Genomic DNA, 18,599 nt, shown 5'->3' with positions numbered 1-18,599 from the left:
ACACACAAATATAAAGAATCAAAAATCCCAAATTTGAAATTATCATTACAGTCAAGTGAAGTAGTTTCTAAACTCAGCTATAGCATGTCCGGATTAGTAGTGGACATAAGAGTGGCTTGTCTGATGACTTGCAAATTTAGGGCTTAGGCGCCAAATGCTAGGCAGTATCTACCCAGATACTACTTAGCAACACTATCATCCAGCACTATAAAGCATTAAACAAAAAAATTAAATAACTAGTTTCTCAAAACTTCTTTTCACTGAAGTTTACTTTGTTTTACAGTCGTTTCAGAAGCAACAAAAATGGATGCCATATAAAATATAATGTAAAAGATAAAGAACCTGCTGGTGAAGGAGACGGAGATACATCAGGAATAGAATCAACCCGGACGACAGGGGTAGCAGAAGTTGGTTGTTGCTGATAATACATCTGAATGGGAAGTGGTATAGCTCTCCTTTTAACTCCTACTACATGTATATGTGCCTGCCCGTTGTTATTTGGATCCTCTACTCTCTTCACTGTGTGATTTGGAAAGACAGTTCTGCCAAACACAAACATACAGCTATATACATAACAAAAATTCAATCCTTTCACAGTATTATTTTTTTTCTTTCTTTTCAATTTTTAGCACATCAACTCTGCTCTGTACGCAGAGAGGACAAAGACAAACATATTTACAAAAACTAAGAAGTCAAATACTTCATTGTGTACCTAACTGCAAAATCTAGATCCTAGGATACTCATGTCAGTCAGTCAGGGTTACATATTCAACCTCTGCCAAAAAGAGAAGGAATGGGCATGGGAAGTCTCCATTCTATTTTTCAAACAGAAGAGTATTTTTCAATGTCTAATATTTTGTGACAGCATCTGTCCCTGTTTCTGCAGAGATGCAGCCTGTCATGAGTCTTCTCCCCAGAGTGAAATGCTCAGATGCTTTTTTTTAGAAGGCTACCTCCATGGGGACTGAGAGGTTCACCAGAATTAGCATTTCCAAGATCTTGGACAAGAGAAATGAAAACTGTAACCCCCAAAAGCTAGAGGTGGAAGAAATATATGGCCAAACACATACAGCAAGCTCTAACAAAGTCTTTAAAAAGAACAAAATAATTGCATTGAACTATCAAACTTTAAAACTTATTTGAGAGTAGGTATTTCCCTAAAGAAGTTTGAAGTTGCAGATTAGCATTAGGCATCCACAATCTCCTGTTTATTCTTCTATAGACTTTTCACCTTACCGAAGACATTTATAAAATCCAGTTGATGTTAGGATTCCACCTCGAGCTAATTTACTGCAGGTTGAGAGGTATTCAGAGTACATTTCTGCTCGAGAGACTGAGCAATCTGAATTCACCTCAAAATGTGCATTCAACCTAAAAATGGAGAAAGAAAAATAAATGATGAAACACGCTGCAACATGGACATTTCTTTTTAAAGGGCTGAAACACTACTCTCTGGCTGAGTAAAGGATTTTGGACAATCAATAACAACGCTACTAATTTAAAATATTGAAAAGAGCATTTTAATGCGCTCTCCTATCAAACACCTCCTCAATACAATGTAATTTTATCTTTCACAATGTAAACCTCAGTGCCCAAAGTTAATACAAGGAAAAACACTAAGACAGATGGCAAAAACTGATCACATAACATCCTGTTGAGATTATTATTTACATGTATAATATGCAAGACTTAGTAACATATTCACAAACCAAAAACTTAGAGAAAATTTCAGATTGAAAATGTGTTTCAATGAAGTCCCCAGAACAACTTTATATATTCTCTACAAAATTCTACAACTTTAAAAAAGAAAAAAAAAACTATGTAAAACCCACAAATGTTAGAATGTCTGGAAATTAACAGCTCAGTTCCTCACTGCCATATAATCTTTAATCATCTGCTCACCCCCACCCAACTGTGTCTATCAGTTAAATAAATTATATATTTAAAAGCTTCAAACTATACCTTTTAAACTTTAGATCAAAAGTCAGATATAGTTTAGCATTGCATACTCATTCTCTATCAAAGGTTTCCATCAAAAATTTGCTGACCTGACAAGTCAAAATAAGTTTTTCAGACTGATCTGGTAATCTAGATGTACTGCAATACACAGGAAAATCAGAGATATAGTAACAACCTTACCCTCAACTACCAGGATCATAAGAGACTAGGAGTGCTACAGAGGCAGAACATTCATCCCTGGAGGCAAGCAGGGTGAAGGCCTCATGTTGTCATCGAACAACCGGCTCTGGCCAATGCTCCAGGCAACATCAATAAATTCCCAGGGAGCGAAGCAATGTGTGGTTCCTGAAGGACCTCCACAAAAGCACAGCCAACCAAAAAAAAAGGATATTTTCCTTAACTGGTAATTTTTATTTCTTTGAGATCCTCTATGACATCCCAGAAAGTTGGAAAATAGTTCCTTTCTGACAGCAAATGGAGTCAGCAACAACTGTCTACAGCAGGGGCGGGCAAACTTTTTGGCCTGAGGGCTGCATCAGGTTTCGGAAATTGTATGGAGGGCCGGTTAGGGGAGGCTGTGCCTCCCCAAACAGCCAGGCGTGGCCCGGCCCCCTCCCCCTGCTTCTCGCCCCGACACCCCCCCCCCCCCCCGAGGACTCCTGCCCCATCCAACCCCCCCCCCATTCCCTGGTGGCCCCCCTATCCACCCCCCCACACTCCTTGTTCCCTGACCGCCCCCGGAACCTTCACCTCTGACTTCCCGCCGCCGCCCCATCCAATCCCCCCTCCTTCCAGATTGCCCCCCAGGATCCCTGCCCCCATTCAACCCCCCTGTTCCCTGCCCTCTGACCGCCCCGACCCCTATCCACACCCCGAACTCCCCTGCCCTCTATCCAACCCCCCTGCTCCCTGCCCCCTTACCGCGCTGCCTGGAGCACCGACGGCTGGTGGCGCGACAGCCACGCCGCCTGGCTGGAGCCAGCCACTCCACAGCGCAGCACAGAGTACCGGGTCAGGCCAGGCTCTGCAGCTGCGCTGCCCGGCTGCCCAGAGCATTGCGCCGGCGGCGCGGTGCACTGAGGCTGCGGGGGAAGGGGGACAGCGGGGGAGGAGCCGGGGGCTAGCCTCCCGGGCCAGGAGCTCAGGGGCCGGGCAGGAGGGTGTGGCCCACGGGCCGTAGTTTGCCCATCTCTGGTCTACAGAATACCAAAATAACTTCACTGCCATGCAGGATCAAAGAGTATCAATATATTTTTTAAACTGTCAGCAGTACAATCTATATCACCTATACGATTTGAAAAAACACACCGTGTCTCTATTGTTTAGCATCATCTAAAAGTACTATAATCAGAATGTAACTGGAAATTCTAAAGAGAAAGAAAGCAGATGAGAGAATTTAGTGTTGTCTTCTTTCATAGCCAATACAACCAGTGTTCCCTCTAATTTTTCCCACCCATGTGCGGAATGAATTTTGTTATGTGCACCAATATGGAGGGGATGTGTGACAAAATTCATATGATGGGGGTGGGGCCGAGGGGTTCGGAGTGTGGGAGGGGGTCCAGGGGTGGGGCAGAGGATTGGGGTGTAGGGGCTCCGGCTGGGAGTGCGGGCTCTGGGGTGGGGCCGGGGATGAGGGGTTTGGGGTGCAGGGCGGTGCTTGGGGGGGGGGGGCGGAGAGAGAGGTCTCCCCCCAGCTCTCTCCCCCCGCAGAAGCAGCACCTGGGCTGTGGGGGAGAGGCGCCTCTCCCCGCCTCAGCAGCTCTGGGTTTGGGGCTGCAGGATAAGTGCCCCTCCCCTGGCAGGTCCGGGCCGGGGCTGCGCTGCCTTGGCTGCACCTGGGGCTGCGCCGCCCCAGCAGGTCCGGGCACCCCGTCTGTGACTGGCTCCGGTCCGCTCCACCCGCGCCGCAGAAGAGTTGGGGCCAAGGAAGGGGTGCTCCGCGTCCCGGTCGCAGCAGGTTGGAGGCCAGACTAGGTGAGGGGCTGGGGGGGAGGGGGGTGCCCCTCCCCCGGCAGGTCCCTGGGCGGGTTCCTTGAATGCCTGTGCGGTGCTAAATAGGCTGCTGTGTGGCTACGCAGCTGCGCAGCTTACAGGGAACTTAGAATACAATACCAGTAAACATGATGCCATTTTTTTTTTTTGCCAAACTTTTACTATAGTTACAAAAATTGAATCCACATTCTGTGTAATAATGCATAGGTATTATGAAAAAAATCAATATTCCTGCTTTCTCTAACCAGATTGTCATTAAAAACAGTGTCAGCCTCCCATGACACACACCAGTATCACTGTGACCAATGAATGTCAGAGAAGGTGTTGTCTATCTCATAATCTTGATTGGGAGTTGGTGATTAGACCATGATGTGCACTTACCTTGCAGGGGATCCTTCTTCCGGCCCAGTTGACTTATAATATTAGGGATATTAGTTTTAATACATTGCCCCTCTTTTGCATGTCCTTCCGCTGCTTCCAAGAGATAGTAATATTTCTAAATTCTTCCATTATGACTTATTCCCTTGCAACTTCTCTCAGTAAGGGACAGTGACAAAAACTTACTAAGAGATTTTACAAGGGTAAAAACCCCTCAATGTTAGCTTTCATGCAAACACAGTTGAAAGAGACTATTTCCCATTCTTCAACTCCAAGAAAAACATTGGAAAAAATACCATGGTTAGTATTATATTTTAGGCTTGTGTACAGGGCCACCTGTTGTTTTATATCTTGTTGGTTCATTTCCATTTAGAATTCAGAAAAAGAAAAATAACTATAGAGTACCCAGCACTTTGTTGCCTAACACAGAATCAGACAAAAAATAACCACTACAGATCCTTCTGACATTGTGTTGTATGATTTGTTTAATTACATTTTGTCATCAGATGGTGTTACATAACTGCAGCATAGCACAGTGATTCTGTTGCCTTTTTCTACTCCTTCCACTAAAATATTGTTTTTCTTGTTCCCCAAATCCTGGCTACTACTGAATAAGAGGTGGCAACTGCGGAATCTCTCTCTGATTTAACTGCCCATTCCTGCCTGCTTGAATGCAAGAGAGACTATTCTGCATCATTCCTTTTTGGTTTTGGGGGCCAGAAAGATTTCAGTGGCTCCTTTTCTACCTCTCCTAGGATTGGGGGTTGGCAGAATGGCAGCATGGGAAGCAGGGGAGACAGTCTGATTGCTCACTGTCCCCTGTATTATTACTTCACACCTCAGATATCAGTGGGACTGCTCTACAGTCTAATTCCCAGGCAGAAAGAGCAGGGCCACCCAGAGGATTCAGGGGGCCTGGGGCAAAGCAATTTCGGGGGCCCCTTCTATAAAAAAAAGTTGCAATACTATAGAATACTATATTCTTGTGGGGGCTCCTGCGGGGCCCGGGGCAAATTGCCCCCCCGCTCTGGGCAGCCCTGAGAAAGAGTATAGTATAAATATGACCTGTAGAATTAATCGCTGTATACAATGGGCTTCTGAAGAAGCATGTTTGAGAGGAGGAATACGCAGATTCCACTTATTTTGGATTATGAAGATTTCAAATATTAGCTGCTATTTTCTAGCTAAAAACTTCTGAGGATTTCTATATTAACTATATCACAGTAGTATCTAAGCTCAGAGTCTCATCATATGTTAGCGTCAACTAGCAATAACTTTATTAATGATACCTCACACAGAGTACAATATAACTGTCTAACTGCAAGCAGGAGCACAGGAGGCAACTCAGTTGACAAGCTAGGATCTGCAACAGAACTACTCCTATGCAGCCAAAATCTTTGCTTAAGCTATAAGTAAAATGACAGACTTTCAGTGTAGAACCACTCTGCTTCTTGTAAAATGCTCCCCACTTCACTGTAAAGACCTGTGTGTAGATGAATATTTGAATCAATTCAATAACTAGCTCCATCTTGTGAATGTATGAACCCATATCATTTTTGTGAGGGAAGCAGGGAGTGTTGGAAGTAAAAGAGTTTCAGGAACTGATCAACCCAAAGACTTAGAATTTGAGTAGATGCATGTATAGGTCAACACCAGTTTGGGGAATCACCCTAGCCCTACTTGAGAGCTATGAGTTGGGTATCAATTCTCTAGAATATTGGACGTACAAACATACGTTATAACTAGTAAAAATATTAAAGCAAATATGGGGTGGGGAAGGGTCGGCGGAAAAAAGGTCTTTCATCTTCCCTGGTTTGCTTGAGCCTCCCACTGATGAAATCACAGCCTTCCAGAAATCTAGTTTCAAAATTTGAGAAACACTTTCTTGTATAGCTACAGTAGCACAAGATTAAAATACTGTTTAGTTAGATAATGCTGCTTTACAGTTTTACAGCAAGATCAGATTTGTAATTAAATTAAAGAATTAAATTACATTCTAAGAAAGAGAAAACAACTAGTTTGAAGTATCATGTCAAGAGGCTAACATTTTGTGTTGTTTTTCTTCTTTCTCAAGAAAGTATTTGAATGGAACTGTATACTTACCACTGACATGCAAATTTCTCACTGTCTATTTCCACTATTCCTGGTGGTGGAGCAATATGCTGTGCTGCTCTTGATGCTGTGGAAAAGGAAATAAAAAGATACATTTGCTGACATGTAATGATGATTCTTCCTATAAAATTGAACATCTCAGGCAACACAAAGGATCATCGGAAGTTCAGTAGTTTCAAATTTGATTTGAAATTTGTTTTGTACTTTTGCAAGATCTCTCCCCTCACTCTTCCCCCAAAGTAACAGAGGGGTAGCCGTGTTAGTTTGAATCTGTAAAAAGCAACAGAGGGTCCTGTGGCACCTTTAAGACTAACAGAAGTATTGGAGCATAAGCTATCGTGGGTGAATGCCCACATTCACCCACGAAAGCTTATGCTCCAATACTTCTGTTAGTCTTAAAGGTGCCACAGGACCCTCTGTTGCTCTTCCCCCAAAGAAGTTCATTTTGACAAAATTAAATGTAAGGATTAATTAATTACTTACATCTACAGAGAGATTCCTAGACACAAGGTATAACTACATATATTTAAAGAACTCCCCACATCCATGTCTTAAAAGGCAATAGCTTATTTGTTACTGAATGATCAGATTTGCTTTAAATCAACTCTGTTTAAATGCATGCCAAGTTGTTTCAAAGTTGTAATGAGATGTGTGTGAAGACACATCTCCGGCAAGGTTTTTAGCCACTAGTGTAACTGTATTAGTGCAAACCGCTAGTCTAAATGTATTGCACCAGTATAAACCATGACTTGCATTAGCACACCTGGTTTGAAACTGGTTTTATGACAGGATGGAATGGAGTAACTGGAACCACAAGAGCCATGGGCAGTAAGAAGGAATTGAGAAACAAGTTGGTCCACTTCACCCTTCTTCCCCAGAAGGAGGAGATGTCACCAGGTGCAGACCCATTGACACTGATGGCCAAATGCTTCTGATCTCAAGTTCATGAGGCACATGAGCACCAACATACAGACACATACATATAGACAATCACGCAAAGAAGAAATATTGCTTTTTCTCAAGCTTGGCTGACCCCTCTGTCTTAGCTCCTCAATTCTTCCTGCCTGCACAAATATTCTAGCCACTTATATCCCAGGGTGGAACTAATCAGAACCAACTTGAGTTGACCTTAAAGTAATAAAAAATGACTGCATCTTTATGCAAGATTCAAGCATATGACATCAAGATGCTTCGACAGAATAGCAGTGCACTCTTGTCCAAGGGTGTTAAATCCTGCCATGTTACTTAATTCTCTTTATAAAAAATGAATTACACTTTCAAATAAGAGACCTATCCCTGGTGATCCATGCCATCAGCATCTCTGTGCTGAACTACTGCAATGATTTGACCACAAAGGCCACACAGAAGCTGCAACTACTGCAAGATGCAGTGGTCTGCCTATGAGGCCCGTTCACAGGCAGTCCTGTAAACCTGTGTTACACTGGTGATCGATGACCTGCAATAGGTCTACACAGAGTTTTATATCTGCTTCAAGGTTGTGGCACTAATCTTTAAAGACCTTGACATGCTAGGACCTAGCTACCGTCTTTATCTTCCTGTCTAGCACTCTCATTTATGATTAGTAGGAATCGTGTAGCTGATGTAAACAATCAGGGACGTTCATTCTCAATGGTGGTCCCTTGGCTGTAGAATTCCCTATCATTATTCAGAATACTGAGATGGTCTGGGAACAAATAAGGTTTTCCCAACTACTCTCCCTTAATCTATTTTTCAGTTTATGTGCGTCCATAACTCACCATGTGCACAAGCACTTCTTTGCTTAAGGAAAATGCTAAAACATGCTCAGGGCATCATTTTCAAAATGGTAGTAAGTTTAGTATTTCTGAACTAATTTTTTTCCAAATATTAAAATCACATTCCTCATTGAGGATATGTTTGAACTTTTAAATAAAAATGCTTTTGAGTTTTCTGAACACATAAAAGTCTCAGTTGTTCTTTAAAGTAGGCAAGCAACTTGCAACCACTTAACTTAAGCAGTGGGTCCAATTTTATTTTAACTTAAAAACAAAACAAAACAAACGCCTTCAAGAGCAGACCAAGCTTGGAAAGTTTTCACCAAAGGGCAAACTTTTGAAAAAGTTACAAATCGTGGGGAAAGAGGACTACAGAATGAAATATAAAATAACAACTAATGCTGCCTTACGACACGTTTGTGTGTAACACAAATACTAAGATTTTAGTTTGTAGTGGGAAATTATTATTTTGTAGAATGAAAATGTAACTGATACTGGGATATAATTATCTCATCCTTCAATGCTTTCCACATTAATTTAACTCTTTCAACCCAAACCGCTAGGCCACCTGGTTCAGTATCATGCAGGTATTTCAGTATAGTCCTATTAGAGTCAAACATGTTCCATTAAATAAAAAAGCAGTAACTAAAAAGTAAAGTTGTACATGAATGCTTACACTACCGTACATGGTTAAAAGCTCATGTAGACATGTTGCACTAATATCAAGTGGGGGCATTCACTAATACAATTTACTCCAGTAACTTGCTTTACAGAGGTGCAGCACATCTATATATGGAGTTTGCGCCTGTGTAACTACATCAAAGTAGTCATATCAAAGCAAAATACTCTAACGTGGGCAAGGCCTTCAATCGGCTAGCAAAAAGTTTGTCAAGATTTCATGGCTCATACTTTTCTGGAGTCAAGTCACTTTGAACTGCAATGTTTTATAAAAATAGTTTTGAGAAGAAGAATCTGATTAACTGAGAAAGGTTCTGGATGAGTGGGTAATCCAACAAATCATGTCTATTAAGTCCAAGAGGGAAAGGGAAAAAATACTAGGGAAAAAACTTAAGTTTATGTTTAGTCATAGAAATGAAACTGAAGTATTAGAGTCTTTGAGTCTGACACTGACTTGAATGGGAGTTGCAGCTCACCAACATGTCTGAGGTTTACACCCTTTAGGAGCTTCCGGGAACCACGCAAAGGCAGTATGGGCCTTTAAAAAGTCTGTGGTACTTTAAGTATTGAGGGGAAAAAACGGGGTGGTGGGATTGGATTTTTTTGGCAGGGGAGGGAGGGAGTTTTTAAATTTGAACGTTTTTTAAAAAAATAATTATTTTTTTAAAAGCAGCAACATATGGCAAGATGTGTAGTTATTTCAGATAGCTACCCTTTTCAAATGGCTGAAAGCACCTGACTCCTGGGTCTCCAGTTTGCGCCAAATCCTGCAGGTTTTACTTTCACTGAAGTTATGGGAGTGAGGGAAGCAGGACTAGGACCAGCAAGTACATGCTTGATTGTATTATCAGTTGTTTAATTAATGAGAGTGACATTTATATTTGGATTGGATGAGTCACTGTAGATGCCATGATCCAACAATGCCCATAACTTTCTTGATATGCAATGTATACTTGTGAAAAGCACTGAAATAGATATTTTTCTCCTATACTTGCTGTTAGAGGAATCACATAGGTCAGCAGAATGTAATTTTGTATGTGAATTTAACAAGAAAAGTTCTTGTTAAAAACCTTGTGTGTGCACGTCAAAAGATACCAGATATCTAGAGTGAAATTTTGACCCTATTAAAGTCAAAGAATGCTTTATCATTTATTTCAATGGGGCCAGGATTTCACTCTGAAAATAGATTTTCTACAGCTAAACAATAGCAACAATATCAAGTACATTCAGAGATTATAATGACCTCAACAAAGAATTAACTTTCCTTTAAGCTTTAATTGTAGGTGTTAAATTTTGGCTCACATCACAAATGAAATGTTTAGTGGCTTCAATGCAGTCAATGAGAATTTTTTTTTAATCTTCATTTCCATGATTCCATTAGATCCTGTAGCCCATTCTCCTAGAATTTGACCCTAACACTAACTGAGAACATATTTTACATACTGCCACGTACTTACTATTCACACAGAATATAACACAAAATGGACTAGCTACCCCTCTGAGAGTTGTAGATATTTTGTTGACATGCAAATGAACAGGTTAATTTTAAATAAAAATGTGTAACATTTTCATTGTGTACATTTTCAAGATTGACAGCGTTGAAAAATATTAAGATTCTTTCCATCTTACTTCAGAGTGTTTTCATGTAATGACCAATATTGTTCCAAATATGTATTCAATTAGAAAAATAAAACAAAGATTAACTTAACATCCATTTTGCCAGCAACAATACTAAAAATATGCATGTCTGATTTGACATATTGAAGCACAAGTAAATCATTAAATTACGCACAGCTATATAGCTATACACATGCACGCAATTACATAGCTACAGATAGAAAGACAGATGGACAGTCACATATGCTATAAAGGAACTTCTACAGAAATACAAAAGATGTTCTCCTATAATAGCACTAACCTGGGACAGCTGTTGCATGGGCCTGTGAGGAAACATGCTCCACCGCCTGTGGCCTGATTTCAGATACTTGATGGTTGGAGCTTTGATGTTCAATGAGTTTTACTGCAGTAAGTGCATCAGGTCCAAACATCTGGATGTCCATAGAAACCAGACATACTAATGTATCTAAAACATTAAATGCAAAACCAACAATGATATTACAACAAAACAAATATGAGTGTTTGGTATTGAACACACTGATCTGAATTAAACTGACACTTGCTGAAAGAAAAACAAACCCTCACACATTTCTGTGGATTTCTACATTATATTTTTCATGGCATATAAAGCCAATATATAATTCAAAATCCTGACCTGCTTTGGTGTCTATTTTCATTAATTCTCTGAGAAAACAAAAATTCAGTTATGTAAATATACGGCAACAATATGCACACAATATATCAACACACACATTCTCTAAACTCTGACAAAGTAAAATTTCTGAATCCCTGAATGTGACAACGTGCCAATTCTTTTTCCTCAACAAATAAACTAATATGATATTTTGTTCTGCTTCTTCCTCACCTATGCTCTTGTCTACTTTAGCAATCTTTGTGCAGGCCACTTCTCCCATTTCTGTGAGCATGTATAGAACTTCGAGTGCTGAGATTACAAGCAGCACATCTGGTAAAGTGAGATGACATATTATCTCTTTGTAGGATTCTTGATCCACATATTCACAAATTAATACACCATTATCTTCAGCTTTACAAAGATTCCCCAGGATTTCCATGCCTGAAAAACAAATACAGAATAGTATTAAACAGCCAAAAAATCATTCTCTTACTATTTACTTAAAAAATCAGACGTCTAAGACCTTACCTCTCATTTTTAAGAATCTATCCCTTGCCATTAGGCATTTTGTAACAGTGTGAAACATTAGATGAGTAGTTTTGAAATCAACAGGGTCCAACAGAAGCTGAGAGAAGGGAAAAAACATTATTTAAGCTGCAGTCCACGTTGTACGTACAGTCATAATACTTACAGTTCTTAAATTTGCATACCAAATTCAATGCTCAAAAGTCTTTATGATGTTGGAATATGTTGTCACTTCTGTGAGCATGTAAGACTCTGCTTTAAATGCCTAGAGTTCTTAATTATTATTTTTAAAATTGCATTAACCCTTTTCTCTTCTGAAGTATTTGGGAAGAGGCTCTGAACTTCTCTTTTTCCTTTGAGTCTTTACAGTAAGGAAAATAACTGAATTCCTAGGCTGTCATCAGGATGGATATGAACGTTTTCCTAAACCCTATGAAACAGTAGCAGTGATTGGGGTGAATTCCTCCCTATGGCTTTCACCATCCTTTGTCCTGTTTGTACAGCACCTAGCATGATGAGGTCCTAGTCTATGACTTGGGTCCCTAGGCACTATGGTAAATACTACTACTACCACCACCACCACTAGTGCTCTCTCAAAGGCCCTTCCACACATGAAAACACCATCCTAGTCAGATTTCTATCAGTAGCTGAGCACTACAGTATCTCCTTCCCTGCTATTTACTCATTGCAGGATTTCAATATATACACAATCTCCAACTTTAAATTTATCGGTGGTGTATAATGCCATAAAACTGGTGACACGAGAATTCTTGTATTATCATAGTGGAATTATGATTTATAAAGTATAACCCATATGAATATTTTTCATTTTTAAAGTAATTCCCCGATGCCATGGAATTTCAATTGAAAATCAGAGATGATTTGAAGGATCCCATGCCCCTCACACAACTGCATTCCCTCACATGACTGTGCTTAGGCAAATTGGGGGCCCCACTCTATATCTGATTCCTAGCCTTGTGCATTCTGTTGAAATCTATTATTTGCAAATTCAAAGCACTTATTCACTACTACCTCAAATAAACACAAGAAAAATAATTAAATTTAAGACATCAGTCAAGCTACTTAATATTAAAGTAGCACCTTCTCCAATATTTACCTCTGCTGCAATATTTCCTAGTGTGTCAAGCCCCAATTGTCGTAGAGAAATAAAATGACTATGAGCAGAGAGTAGCAGGAACCGAAGACAGGTACGATTAGCTGCCAAAAGTTTAACATTTCCCTCCTCAAAGGAAAGATTTCGCAATATCACTGCAATCTGAAGTACCCGCTGCCCTTCAATATCATTAATGCCCAACTTGCGAGGTGGATGAAATAAGGATTCCCATATCCATTCTTCTGATGGAACATCTACAAAAGAAAAACATCAACTTTAGCTATTCCTTTTCTATATTTACCAGAATTTATCTAATCAGTTTATTCAAGACATCTCACCTTGAGATTTGTTTCTGTCAGAAATGAGGTCACGTACTTCATTATCCTCGACAATATCCTTCCAAAACTGAGAACAGAATAAAAATTAAAACTGAATATCTGAAGTGTGATGTTTCCTTTACAGATACATTTGTTTTCTCTTCCGCCTCTTTAAAATATTCACAAATGGATAAGGATGTGTTTATCACTATTCCATCCCTTGAAAAATATCCTCTTCCCATTCATGTCAGCTATTAGAGATCATCTTTAAGATGCAGTATCTAAATAATGGTACATTCTTCACTCCAGAGCTGAAACCTATGATGTTCAATATATTACAGCTGCTTTAAAGAAGTCTTCCTGCCACCCTTCCAAGACACCAAAGGTACTCCATCCACAATCAACCAATAGGATCTGAGACCTATTCCTATTCCACCACAAGGAATTCAAAGTACTTTACAAATTAAGGGCCTGATCTGCAAACCTTTACTGTGTGGCTAGTCCGACTACAGTCAAGATTAATCATATGATCAAGGATATGCAGGATCAAGCTCATAAGCTCATAAGCTGATAAAATATATATGGATCACTTAATTCACTACTAAAATACAGCTGTCTCTTATGTGAAATGCAACAGCTCTATCATCACAGAGTAAAATCCAGGAAATAATTTAGGACAAAAAATGAAGTAAAACCTCTAGGAGAATGATACTTCTATTGCAATCATCACTTTGAGCTAGAGGGGGCCCTTTTTAAGAAGGAGCTTGAGACACTCAAGAAAGAGGGGTTTTGTCATGTTTAAACGATGTGTGCAAAACCAGATTGCCTTGAATTTCACTTGTCAATGCAATATACCCTTTTTGATGTTACTCTATTGGAAAGTGATGAAGAGGGTAAACATGCAAATTTCACTAGTGATAACAAAAGGAAGATGATCTTAGAATCATGCCCGAGACTTACTATTTCTCTAGTGTTTGTATTTTTAAAACACGGAAGAGGTGGTGTATCCTCAAATGCACATCTTCAACCTTAATTTTAAAGTCTTTGGAAAGGCCCAGAGAACTAAACCAATTAGGAATGTAGGGTTACTGCTGTTGCCAGTGCTCTTGCAGTGATACCAAAATCATAAGATGCTCTCACAGTGCCATGGCATTAGTTAGACTGACCGTCAAACAATATGCTCTTGGTCTCTTTAAAATATTCAGGCTAAAAGTCCAAAAGGAAGCACTCTCAGATTTAAAAAAATGTATCTATCTAATACGGTTGGGTAATTTGAAGTTTAGACTTCGAAGAGTAGACTTTCTTCTCAGAGGTAAGTCATCCTGGACTCTCTCATGAGGTATAGAACATGAGGACTTGGCATGTTCTCTCTGCAGAAGCTGACATCAATGTCATCTTGGCATAGGCTTATTAAAAAATATTAAAATTCTAGCACTTGGTACAATTGATGAGCTTTTTAAAAATTATTTTTAACCACAGTAGGTACTGAAGTTGAGGCAAAATATCAATACATTGCAGGAGCAAGACAGCCATAAGTAATGGGCAGTGCAATCTTAGCCTTTTGACAAGGATATCAAATAACATTGGCATTTTCTCCTGAAACAATGTCATTTTCAAATCCAATTTCTTCACCAATTAGCCCCATGTTCCTGAAACTGCTAAAAATCATTTGGTGGTGACACAGAAGGCATCATAACACTGTCATCAGGGGGGCAATGATGAAGGACCAGTTCATCCCCACATTCCTCTTTATAGTATGTGTCTAATAAATCCCCCCATGCTGGCTAGAGGAGATTTTAAACACTCCACGGAAAGATCAGAGCTGACTCCTGAGGTCATTTAGGTGAAGGACAATTGGCAGTATATCTCGCTGATGACTTCTTTAACAATGTTGCTACTATATAAAGGGCTTGTATCACTTCATACCAGGGTACAGGTAAAGCCAAAGATGAAGGCTCCTAGCGCTCTCAGAATAAGGAGAACAGTTGAAGTACATAGCCTGAAAGAGATCTGTCTGATTCTAAAAACCACAGAACGAGGATGAAATTCACATCAGTTGGGACCTGAGCCAACCTTAAAGATGTTACTTCAGAACCAAAGAAACATCTCTCTTAGATAAAGAAGGCTAGCGACAGACAACTCTGGCTGTCAGGTCTAAAGAAACACTCTATTCTCCAGAACAGACTAATACAGGAGTGCCCTCTCAGAAGCTCAAGTGAGAGAGCCACAAAGGCACCAAGAGTCAAGGTTTCACCTGGACAGCCTATAAGAGCTGAGGCATCTGTTGTCAGAACAGCGGTATTAGGCACTCAAATTTCACAACTTAGAATAATAGAATCATAGAAGATTAGGGTTGGAAGAGACCTCAGGAGGTCATCTAGTTCAACCCCCTGCTCACAGCAGGACCAACCCCAACTAAATCATCCCAGCCAAGGCTTTGTCAAACCGGACCTTAAAAAGCTCTAAGGATGCAGATTCCACCACCTCACTAGGTAACCCATTCCAGTGATTCATCACCCTCCTAGTGAAATAGTTTTTCCTAATATCCAATCTAGACCTCCCCCACTGCAACTTGAGACCATTGCTCCTTGTTCTGTCATCTGCCACCACTGAGAACAGCCTAGCTCCATCCTCTTTGGAACCCCCCCTTCAGGTAGTTGAAGGCTGCTATCAAATCCCCCCTCATTCTTCTCTTCTGCAGACTAAATAAGCTCAGTTCCCTCAGCCTCTCTTCATAAGTTATGTGCCCCAGACCCCTAATCATTTTTGTTGCCCTCCGCTGGACTCTTTCCAATTTGTCCACATCCCTTCTGTAGTGGGGGGCCCAAAACTGTACGCAATACTCCAGATGTGGCCTCACCAATGCCAAATAGAGCGGAATAATCACTTCCCTCGATCTGCTGGCAATGCTCCTACTAATGCAGCCCAATATGCCGTTAGCCTTCTTGGCAACAAGGGCACACTGTTGACTCATATCCAGCTTCTCGTCCACTGTAATCCCCACTGTAAACTTCTGACTTTCATATCCAAGGACTCATTCAACTCTGACTTTTAGCTGGATCAATAAACTTCCAATGTTCATAGCTCATACTGTTCTCAAGGGAAAGATGTCAGTACCTCAATATCAACCAGTTCCACCTATGCCAAGTCTCTGGCTCTAGGAATGCTTGGAACTGAGCAATTTGCAAGACCTGATTTAAGAATCTTGGTCTTTGTCTAGATTAGGAAAAGAGGTTGAGATTAAATTGGGATTAGCCACCACATTAGTACACAATGGTGCAAAATCTTACTATTAACTGTCACTGTAGGAAACATGATAGGAGAAGTGAATGATGACCCTATCAAAATAAATATTTGCACCTGGCAGAACAAGTGACAGACAAACCAACATTTACAAAAGAAAACCTGAACAACAAGAGCAAGAAGAGAGCACCAAGTACCATTTTGCTAATTTTATAAAAGTATAAGCAATCCAAAAGAGAAAAGAACAAGCATGCAACCTCCTGCTCTTGCCAACACAATGCATTTGTTGTGGGTCAAAAGAATAACAGGGGAATTTTAAATTTAAAAATACCATCATTTTATATACAGAAGCATAGCTGCTATATGAAATAAATAACTTCCTGTGGTGGGATCAACAAACTGCTTAATCCATTTTTTTCATAGAATCTTATTTTATTGTAATATATAGGTATTTTTAGATGTGGTATTAGTTTATGGCATGCCTTCAAAAGTGTTTTACAGTAGTGTGGTACTATACACCATGTAACATTTATAAATAGATCCTTGGAGCACATCCAAGTTTCTTATTAGTAAACCTTATTGCAACTATGCTGGTTCTACTTAACACCCAATTAAGAGAGTTTATTAAAACCATCTGTCTTCATATACTATAATTATTTAAGATGATATAATTTATTATATGTTCGTTAATTACAATTCAATATAATTTCAAATGTTTACATATCTAGACATAGCACCTGATGTTGTTCTTCATTAACTATTACACAAACTGCCTCAGTTTTAGGGGATAGCAAAACCAGAAAAGCTAGCTACTTTTGAATAAAAATTTCCAAGTATAATATTTCTGGACATCTGTCTGACAGAAAAGGTGAAGACAAAGACGAGGCACAATTTTTTACACTTAACCTTAGTATACTTTAACATACGTCCAAGCTCCAATCATAAAAAGTAATGCCTATTTTCTTTATTCTCAATTTTATTCTTTTGGGAGAGTCCACCTATTTGTATTTTAGCAATAAAAAAAAATTTAATGGGCACCACTGTTACCCAATTTGGCCCAACATTAAAGTTATGTAAAAACTAGCTTAACACAATGCAGAGGAATTTTTATATTCATGTAATGTCTGTAATGCAAATATTGCTGCATTCAGTTGATATATTAAAAAGAAAGAAAGAAAGAAAAAGAAAGAAAGAATTTGAGCAGAAACCAGACTATAAACTGAAGTGGAACTAACTAGTCTAATCCCCCACCCGCCATTTCTGTCACCTGGAAATAAACAGCAAAAATTAGCAAAATAAAACATTTTTTAAAATTCTTCCAATTTGATTAATATAAGTTATTTGAATCCTTCTTAAGGAAATCTGTTGTGTTATATTAACATGATAGAATCCCCTTAAGCAAACATAATGAAATGTCAAATCCCTTTCATATATATTATATTACACGCTACCGAGCACCATACAAATATTAATCTAGGACACAGAGGAAGTGTTTACATATAATAGAAGTGTAGCCAGAATTTTGCTACACATTAATATAGCATATCATGCCCTCTAGTGGAAAAAAAACAAAAATGTCTTGTGCAAACCTAGCTACTATAATGTAAACTCCTAATTGAAGGGCTTGTTTAAAAAAATTCTGTAACCTTTGTCTATTCTACAACTCGCCCTTCCTTTTTCTTAATGCTTTTCTTCCTACTTACCCCCAAGTTTTATCACAAATATCCTTGAGTTAGTATCCTACTATATTTTCTTGAAAGCAATAAACTGGAAAGTAGTTCAAAGTCACATTCTGGTACAACTTATGTGAAAACCATTTTGATGCTTTAAGAGACTTAGACTTTGCTACTGGCAGTGCACAGTTTAAAACAGTTTCATAATTTCAAAATTACCTTAACAAAATCTCTATCAGTTTTCTCCTTCCATTCGTCTCCAAATACAGTAGAAAATGATCCTAAAGCTTTAAGCATAAAAAAAATAATTAGTCAAAATGAGCTGAACATTTTCATTTGATTTTCTACCAATCAACAATGGAAATAAAGATTCAACAATACTACAGACCACTCAGAAGTTTTCTTTTTTCTTCGAGTAATTTTGCAGTAAGATGTAGTAAACCACTGTAATCGCTATTGCGATACACTCAACTGACTGCTGTTGCAGTACTACAGTTTAAGGCACAAGAAAATATTTGAATGGTCTAAACTTTGTGTACCTTTGCCTTGTACCTTAAAGAGCCATGATATGCTTTTCTAGAATTCTTTTGACAAAAGTATGAA

General features: G+C 39.3%; 1 protein-coding gene across 1 annotated transcript in view; it reads right to left on the bottom strand.

Moving 5' to 3' along the window:
- ARID2 (AT-rich interaction domain 2) overlaps positions 1–18,599 on the bottom strand; it is a 158,164-nt gene that overhangs the window by 55,459 nt on the left and 84,106 nt on the right. Inside the window, exons 6-14 of the mRNA XM_065417423.1 lie at positions 18,216–18,283; positions 13,102–13,168; positions 12,767–13,017; positions 11,653–11,749; positions 11,356–11,565; positions 10,792–10,956; positions 6,433–6,508; positions 1,237–1,371; positions 343–542 (exon numbers count right to left, since the gene is read on the bottom strand). Coding sequence (XP_065273495.1) covers positions 343–542; positions 1,237–1,371; positions 6,433–6,508; positions 10,792–10,956; positions 11,356–11,565; positions 11,653–11,749; positions 12,767–13,017; positions 13,102–13,168; positions 18,216–18,283 — 1,269 coding nt within the window. The remainder of the gene's footprint in view (positions 1–342; positions 543–1,236; positions 1,372–6,432; positions 6,509–10,791; positions 10,957–11,355; positions 11,566–11,652; positions 11,750–12,766; positions 13,018–13,101; positions 13,169–18,215; positions 18,284–18,599) is intronic.

Source organism: Emys orbicularis, chromosome 1 (genome assembly GCF_028017835.1).
Source record: "Emys orbicularis isolate rEmyOrb1 chromosome 1, rEmyOrb1.hap1, whole genome shotgun sequence".
In the NCBI taxonomy this organism is placed as follows: Eukaryota; Metazoa; Chordata; order Testudines; family Emydidae; genus Emys; species Emys orbicularis.
This window is presented reverse-complemented; position numbering and strand designations above follow the sequence as displayed.